Source organism: Manis pentadactyla, chromosome 4 (assembly GCF_030020395.1).
Source record: "Manis pentadactyla isolate mManPen7 chromosome 4, mManPen7.hap1, whole genome shotgun sequence".
Taxonomy (NCBI): domain Eukaryota; kingdom Metazoa; phylum Chordata; class Mammalia; order Pholidota; family Manidae; genus Manis; species Manis pentadactyla.
The window spans coordinates 29077791-29086424 of NC_080022.1; the positions used below are offsets into that span (position 1 = coordinate 29077791).

The window sequence follows — 8634 nt, forward strand, 5'->3', positions numbered from 1 at the left end:
GGCCCTTTAGTTTCTAGGGAAAGGGGCTGTTCCTTTATCCCTACTTGGGAGGTAAAGTTGTTGTACTGCCCTTTGTCTGGAAGGGCATCCAGTTGTTTCTGAGTGTCATCCAGTCTTCCTGTTGGAAGTGGGGTGCCCTGTCCCATTACTGGAGTGGGGAACATGGCCCCACTTACAAAATGTGTTTTGTAAAGGGTGTGACACTGTTCACAGGAAGTACTGTGCTGAGACTTGGGAGGAGCCCCTCTCTGCTGACACGGAGTTCTGTCTCCCTTTCTGGGGAGCAGCATTTGTCTTGCTGGCATCTCTCTGGGGGGTGTCAGTGGGTGTATGCATGGGGTTGGGGGAAGCATCCCGTTACTCTGCAGAAGGAAGGGTCTCATCCTGGGCAAGGCCCCCAGCCCTGATTCTGTTTCCTTAAATACAGGGAAAGTGTCCCATTGCTCCTTGGCCCCCACCCCACCCAGCAGGCCCCATTGCATCAGCCGCAGGCCAGGGGGTGTCTGGTTCTGACAGCTGCAGGTCAGGGGTCCCAGCCTTTAGCTTGTCCACTCCCTCCTGCCCAGCCCTCTCTGGTTTCCCTGCTCCTCACCCACTCCCAGGCCCCTGTCATTGCCGCCTACCTCCTGAGGAGCTGTCACTGCAGGGTGTGTGGGACACCGCGACCCGGACAAGCCAGTGACTACATTTCCCAATGGCCCCTGTGCCACATGATGCCCAGCCAGACTGCAAATCCCAGCATGCCCGTGCCAATCATGAGGTGGGGCCTCTGCGCCCCCATTAACTCCTTATGGCCTGGGGTACACTGGGTTCCCTGTGCCGGGTTTTCCTAATGAATGCCCTAATCTCCACTCCTGGCCCTCTAAGTCATGGGACCAGAGCTCCCTGCTGAGAACCCAGAAGGAAAATGCCCACGTCTGCTTTAAGAGAAAAAATAATGCATTTTTATTTTCTCCTCAATCCCATCCTCAACTCCTGTCACTCCAGGCCAGCCAATCCTGGTCTCAACTCAATTTCTCCCCAAATAACTGCCCTGTCCTAGCTAACAGGACAACAACACTATGAAGAACTAGTATCCCCATTTTACAGGTGGATAAACTGAGGCTCAGAGAGGTTAAACAGTTTGCTAGCAAGTTGCAAAACTGAGCCTCTACTAAAAGTTTGACTCACTCCAACTTCTTTGCCACTGATCCTGCCACACACTGCCATCTTATCTCCCTTAGTCTCATGTGCATGCATGACATGTGTGTAATGTGTATATGATGGGGAGCACCCGGTCCTGCCTGCCTTGTGGAGCTGTTTGAGGACAGTGGATGTGAACTCGTTTTGTACAGGGTGTGACTGCTCATGGGCATTACTGTGCTGAGACTGTGGAGGGGACCCTCTCTCAGGACTTAATCATTCCCAAGCCCCTTCCCCTGATTCACCGGGTTACCTATACTTGGGCAAGGCCTTTCTCCTTTGGGGCCTGATTTCCCCATCTAAGATAAGGAGGTTGCTCCAGATGGACAAAAAGGGCCAAGTCAGGTAAGGAGTCCAGGACTGGTCTCTCTCAACCTGTTGGCTATTTCACTAACTGTAAGCTCCCTGAGGACAGGGCTGGCATTTCCTCATCTCCCAGCATTGTTTCTGGAACACAGTTGGCCCTCAGAAGGTGTTTACTGAATTATTAAATTAATTCATGAATTATCTCAGTGAGTACATCGTCTCTCAAGCTTTGACCCGAATGGAAGGATCAGTGCTGGGGAAGCAGTGGTCACTGCACCTCTGCCCAGGGGCCCCCTCTCTTTCCCTGAGCTAGGAGCTGCTGCCTTAATCACCAGTCCAACTCTGGATATGTAAACTTCGTCCATAAACACCTACCACCTTCTCCCCAGGCTTCTCCTTTTCCTGGAAATAGCCACTGCACAAATGGGGCTCAAGTTTATTTGAATTTGGTTTCAAAGTTGTGTTGGGGAAAGAGGGAAAAAGGATTGACTCAGACCCTTAGAGATAAAGGGTTTGGGGGTCACTTCAGGAGAGTGGAATCCAATTCCAGCCCCACTCTTGATGTTAAGGGCTGGGGAGGAAGGTTTGGGAAGAGCGGATGGGGCCAAGGTTTTTACAGGTGAAGAAACTGACCCTGCAGGACTCTGGGCTCCTCCAATTTGATGGGGGTCAGGAGGGAGGTGGCTCTGTTTCTCCACACTCCAGTCTCTCCTTGGGCTCATGTGTCCCCCCTTTGAGGGCCCCATGATCAGGCCTAGGCCCTGAGAGAAAGGAGCGAGGAGTTTTGAGCCCAGGGTGTGAACTTAATAAATCCCTTTCACTAAAAATGGAGCTGCAGGAATCAAGAGCTAGAAGGGGGCCTGGGGACATGTGGGGGCTACATAGTCTTCCTGGCTGCTGTTTCCTGATGCTACTGGGCCTGGCTAGGGGAGCAGGGACGGGAGCAGGGCAGGGTTGAGGAGCAGCAGCATGGCCCAAGCCATGGTGATCCTTGGGGCTACCCACTTGAAGAGGAGGTTCCCATCCAGCTGGAGGCAGCCGCCTGAGGCTGAGGCTTGGCAGCTTTCCTACTGGCAGGGCTGAACTGCAGCCCCATGACACCTGGGGGTCTCTGTCACACAGGCCTGGCTGCAGCCTGCAGTGTAGCCTGAGTTGGACCTTTTCAGCTGCAAGAAGAGATAGGACCATTCATCCTCCCTTTGCCCCTCCCCCCAACTTGTGGAGGCAGAAAGTGGACCATGGGCTAAGCTGAACCTCCCTGGACTCCTAGGTTCCCCCAACCAAGATCAGCTATCCAGTCCCAGAGGACATTTGGGGTTATAAGAGACAAGGGGGCAGGTCTGGGAGACTTGGAAAATCCCAGCTGCTGCCCTGGATTCAGTGTGCAGAGCTGTGAGATGTGATGTCAGGCCCACTAGACCCCAGACTGCCTGGCTCCCAGAAGGTCTAGCTCCAGCCAGATTGGGCTGCCAACCTACTCCATCCAGGTAGGAGGAGGAAGGCCCACAGTGCTGAGGGAGGACAGCACCCCAATCCTTGGAGCCCTCCAGGGCTCACCTCATGGAAGTCCAAGCCCCTGGGGCACACAGCCATGGTGATCTGTCCTTTGAAGCAGTCACTCCCTTGGCAGGAGAAGGTGGCATACATTTTGCCCTGGGAGAAAAAATGGAAGAAAGATTGAGGGGTAGGGAGCTCTGTTCAGACCAAACTGGGGACTGAACGCCAGACAGAGGCGAGGCTGGAGCCCCATGGTGCCTGTCCCACTGACCCTGTGGGCAGGCATGAGGGAGAGGCTCACCATTCTCTTGGGGGCTGACGAGGTGGTGGTCAGCAAGAGTGCAGGGGGAAGACGCTTGTCCTTTGGGACAGGTAGGTGGCCTCGGCCTGGGAGCAGAGCAGGGCTGCCCGGGAAGTGCTGTGACACCCCCACTGGGTGTAATTCCTGTAAAGTCCCAGCCCCCGCCCTGAGGGAGGGCGCCTTGTGTGTGGGCAGTCACATCCTGACGCTGTCCCACTGCCACCCTGGACACCCACAGGAGCCTGCTCCAGCTTCCTTGGGGCTTGGGGGGAGGGAAGCATGGGCTAAGCAGGGCTGGGGAGAGGGGGTCTGGAAGAGGTGGGCCACTGAAGGTAGACAACTCAGGCTGGGGTATTGATGAGGGGGTTGACTGCAAAGGCAAGGGTCAGTCTGATGAGGCTGAGCGTTAGGGTGTTAATAGAGGTTGGGGTGTTGGTGAAAACTGAGCTCAGATTTGAGGGCCTGTCAAAAGCTGGGGTTCAAAGTTGAGTGTTGGTGGGCACGCAAGGCTCAGGCTCAGGAGAGGTGAGCTGTGGGGCTCAGAGCTTATGAGGCCAGTGGGAGCAGGAGGCAGAGCGGGGCCAGTGGAGGGGGGTTCAGGGCGGCACACTGGTGGGGCTGTCCTGCCTGAGGCCGGTTTGTTGAGCACCAGGCAGAGTGGGCTGCCCAGCACTGCAGAGAGCAGGGGCCTCGGCTGGGGGCCGAGCCGCTGGCCAGCAGCCGGGGGCTGGGGCTGGTTTCATTTCCTGCCTCACAACTGAGGCTGAACCTGGCCATGTAGTGGGCATCATGAAGTTGAATCAGCTGGATGAAGAGAGTGCCCGTGAGTCCAGGAGGGTGGGGAGCAACCCAGTTCTGAGCCATACCCAACTCCGGGCCTCCCAAGCACTGGCTCCCCTCCATCCTGCCTCACATCTCCCTCCCCGCACCTTAATGTCCCCGAATGTCAGCACCCCTCCCAGGACACCGCTCCCACCCCTGCACAGCTCCTCCTGCTAGTGTCCTGCCTGGGTCACAGCAATCCCACCCCTGCACCTCGCAGTGCTGCCTCCCAGGTCCCTGTTCTGCCATTGGTTGGAGAACTTTGCCTCCCAGTACCACATCTCTCCAAAGCAGGAGATGCTGGGACATATCTGTGGAGGGGTTTGAACACTGTGGCCCCATTTCCAAGGGGTGAAGGCATCTGGGATGCTTTCTCCTTCATATGCTGCTTACCTGGGCAGGGGCAGGGGTTGGGCCAGCTGACTTCTCACCAGGTTTGGGGCTATCAGTAAGACCAGCAGGAGGACTGGTAGGAGGAAAAGAAGAGAAGGGGCTGCTGCCAGGAGGAACCAGATCAAGGGCCACAGGACAAGGAAAGGTCATGCAGTGGTTAAATGGAAAAGGTCACAAGGTCAGGAAAAGAAGCAGTCCCAGGGTCCAACGATAGTCATGGGTTAGGGTTGGTCACAGAGTGCAGGAAAGGCTGGGGTTTCTGGGTTGAGGAGAGCTACCTCTGAGCAAAGCAGCCCTGTGGCTCCTATTGGCCACATACGTTTTCTGTCCAGAGTGAAGGACCAATCTTGGGCAGCCTGGGTGAAGGCTGCAAGCAGAGATCCCTGGTACTGTACTATGCTGATGAATAAACTGAGGCTGGGGAGCAGGAGGGGTCAACCTGAAGGGAAGAAGGGGCCCCAGGAACTGAGCTTTTGCTTCCCACAAGTCATACTGTCAGAGTGACACTGAGGCAGGCACAAAGGGACCTGCAGCCTAGCAACAGCCCCCCTGAGAGTGGATATTGTTGTTGGCATGGCGACAGCAGCATCCCAGGCCCAGGGGAGATGGAGCTGGAGCAGGTGCAGTGACAGGAAGTAGACATCCGGTGCCTCTGATCTGGCCTCATTTGCCTCTTACATCAGAAGGTGCCAGGGGTGAGGGGTGGGGGTGATGGGTTTCCTCAGAACCTAGCACAGAGAAATCCTGAGTCACAGAGAGGGTCAGAAGTCAGGGCCCTCCTTGTCCAGGTTCCTCAGGGTTCAGACCTCATCCTGTTCCCAAACTAGAGCTGAGCCATGGGGAGGATGTAGCTCTCAGACCCTGGATAGCTGGCCCCCAGCTCTGCCTCCCCAAGAACTGAGGGATTAGACTTGTTAGGGTCTAAGTCCGGGTTTAGGTTTTTCCATGCAAGGCAGAAAACTGCTGGAGATGAGAGAGTGGAGCATTTTTCCTGTCTTCCCTGGGGGGAGCCCAACCTAGTCTCCAAAGTTCTGAGGCCAACAGGACACGTCTTCCTGTCCTCCTGGCTATAGTCCTCCATCAGCATTTGGATCTGTTTCTCAGGTGACAGCTGCCTCCAGGGAGAGCCTGGAGCTAGGACCCCCTCTGGGCTGAGCCCTTTTTGGTGGTTGTCTTTAATGCACAAATGGGGCAGTACTCAGGGTCCAGGTGCTGAGATGAGGCAGGATAGGACCCCTTGGCAACGGGAGCCATGCCTCTCTCCATCCTCACTGCTCCTTACCACCAGGAGCCTCAGCCCCCCCACTGTCCCCTCCGCTCCAATACTATACTCAAGATGTATTTGTCATCCAGTTAGCAACTCTCCAAAGGGACCTCTGTCTCCAATGGTGAATAACATCGAGAGAAGGACCCAAAGGTTCTACCTGGGTCCCTGGGTCCTTGTGAAAGGAAGGGCCCAGGCCTCCCACCCAAGCCTCTCTTCCTCCTCCCTAGAGGGACAGCCCAGGAGTGTGAGGGGCCAGACACTCCACAGAATCAGCAAGTGGGCAAAGCCTGGATGGTTACCTCCTAGTCTGCATCAGTTCTGGCTCTGTGCCCATCTACTTGCATTTGTGCGCCCCTCCATGGCCCGAGAGAACAGTCCCCCTATTCCCTGTGCCCCACCGGCTCCCAGAGGTAGACACGCACCTTACACCTGAAGGGGAGGAGGGTGGCAAGAGGGTGCACATGAGTCAGGGAGGCTGCAGGTGCAGCCCCTGAAAGCTGGCGCTGCCCCTCTTCCCCTCCAGTCAGCTCTGGGAATTCCCACTGATGATGCTGCCTTCAGGGACACACAGTGGCCACAGGCAAAGGAAGCAAGCACGACCAATGTCCAGACTGTAGCAGAGAGAAACAATAAAGCTAACTGGCAGCTTGGGCAGATCAAAGGACCTCCCCAGTCCTATGTCCCACTGGGACTTGCCTCATCAATGTAGGTCAGAAACCTGGAAAGTGGGGAGGGGCTCTCAGATCAGAGGGAGGGGAGGCCAGTGTCCTCCCAGAGCCTGCATGGAACGGGAGAATTGGGCTGGGTGATAGTAGAAAAGGTAGTGTGCCGGGGGAGTCCACAGGCCTACTCCCTCCATGAGAACTTTGAAGGGAGGCTGCCTGCAGGGCTTGAACGATGAGTGTTAGCTACCATTTCAAGGATAATTAATTAATTGATTAATTAAATCAATCTATCTCAGGACTTTGTCTGCCCCTCGCTTCCCCAACACACCAGCTACCCTTTGGCGCTCCCTGTGTAGAACCTTCCAGCACAAGTTGATCCCAGGGAGGGGCACAGAAGAAAAGCTGAAGAAAGGGATGCCAGTTGGGGCTGGACAAAGACTGATTCGCTCTCCTCTCAGAGCGGGGAGTGAGGAGACTCCTGCTCCTGGAGGGGCAGCATCACCCACCTGGGGGTCAGTCCTAGGAACAACTCGCCAGACACTTCCATCCGGGGCGGGAGGGGCAGACATCCTGCTGCTTCTCTGATGGAGCAGCTTTCCTCCTGGGAGAGCTGTTCTTGGCAGGAAGCAACCTGAAGAGATCAGATGACATGCCTAAAGAAGAGATTCTTATAAGACCCAGGAGCCAAGGATGGACTTCTAGGGATTAACCCCTGAATGTGTGCAAAAATGTCTGTGTATGTATGTTTTCCCAGGGAGAAAGTTCAGTTAGCTTTGTATTTCCAAAGGAATCTATGATCTAAAAAGATTAAGTCTTCAACAGCTAGTGTTGGCAAAACTGGACAGCTTCATGTAAGAGAATGAAACTGGATCACTGTCTAACTCCATACACAAAAGTAAATTCGAAATGGATCAAAGACCTGAATGTAAGTCATGAAACCATAAAACTCTTAGAAAAAAACATAGGCAAAAATCTCTTGGACATAAACATGAGCGACTTCTTCATGAACATATCTCCCTGGGCAAGGGAAACAAAAGCAAAAATAAACAAGTGGGACTATATCAAGCTGAAAAATTTCTGTACAGCAAAGAACACCATCAATAGAACAAAAAGACACCCTACAGTATGGGAGAATATATTCGTAAATGACAGCTCTGATAAAGGGTTGACATCCAAAATATATAAAGAGCTCATGCACCTCAACAAACAAAAAGCAAATAATCCAATTAAAAAATGGGCAGAGGACCTGAACAGACAGTTCTCCAAAGAAGAAATTCAGATGGCCAACAGACACATGAAAAGATGCTCCACATCACTAGTCATCAGAGAAATGCAAATTAAAACCACAATGAAATATCACCTCACACCAGTAAGGATGGCCGCCATCCAAAAGACAAACAACAACAAATGTTGGCAAGGTTGTGGAGAAAGGGGAACCTTCCTACACTGCTGGTGGGAAAGTAAATTAGTTCAACCATTGTGGAAAGCAGTATGGAGGTTCCTTAAAATGCTCAAAATAGACTTACCATTTGACCCAGGAATCCCACTTCTAGGAATTTACCCTAAGAATGCAGCACTCCAGTTTGAAAAAGACAGATGCACCCCTATGTTTATCGCAGCACTATTTACAATAGCCAAGAATTGGAAGCAACCTAAGTGTCCATCAATAGATGAATGGATAAAGAAGATGTGGTACATATACACAATGGAGTATTATTCAGTCATAAGAAGAAAACAAATCCTACCATTTGCAACAACATGGATGGAGCTAGAGGGTATTATGCTCAGTGAAATAAGCCAGGTGGAGAAAGACAAGTACCAAATGATTTCACTCATATGTGGAGTATAAGAACAAAGAAAAAACTGAAGGAACAAAACAGCAGCAGAATCACAGAACCCAAGAATGGACTGACAGTTACCAAAAGGAAAAGGACTGGGGAGGATGGGTGGGAAGGGAGGGATGAGGGGGGAAAATAGAAAGGGGGCATTATGATTAACATGTATAATGGGGGGTGCACAGGGAGGGCTGTACAACACAGAGAAGACAAATAGTGATTCTACAGCATCTTACTACGCTGATGGACAGTGACTGTAATGGGGTTTGTGGGGGGGATTTGGTGATGGGGGGAGTCTAGCAAACATAATGTTTCTCATGTAATTTTAGATTAATGATACCAAAAAAAAAAGATTAAGAACTAGAG

At 52.9% G+C, this 8634-nt stretch overlaps 1 protein-coding gene across 7 annotated transcripts in view; it reads right to left on the reverse strand.

The window, feature by feature from the left end:
- INPP5B (inositol polyphosphate-5-phosphatase B) overlaps positions 1-7075 on the reverse strand; it is a 49821-nt gene extending 42746 nt beyond the window's left edge. For 2 of the 7 annotated variants that reach the window (XM_057500017.1, XM_057500020.1), the window contains exons 1-2: positions 4502-5227; positions 3046-3141 (exon numbers count right to left, since the gene is read on the reverse strand). In XM_057500017.1, coding sequence (XP_057356000.1) covers positions 3046-3141; positions 4502-4651 — 246 coding nt within the window. In that variant the 5' untranslated portion in view covers positions 4652-5227. Of the gene's footprint in view, positions 1-623; positions 715-3045; positions 3142-4501; positions 5230-6939 lie in introns of those variants that run through there. The other 5 variants (XM_036876504.2, XM_057500018.1, XM_036876508.2 and 2 more) reach the window with 5 other exon arrangements.
- Between the last annotated feature and the right edge of the window lie 1559 nt (positions 7076-8634).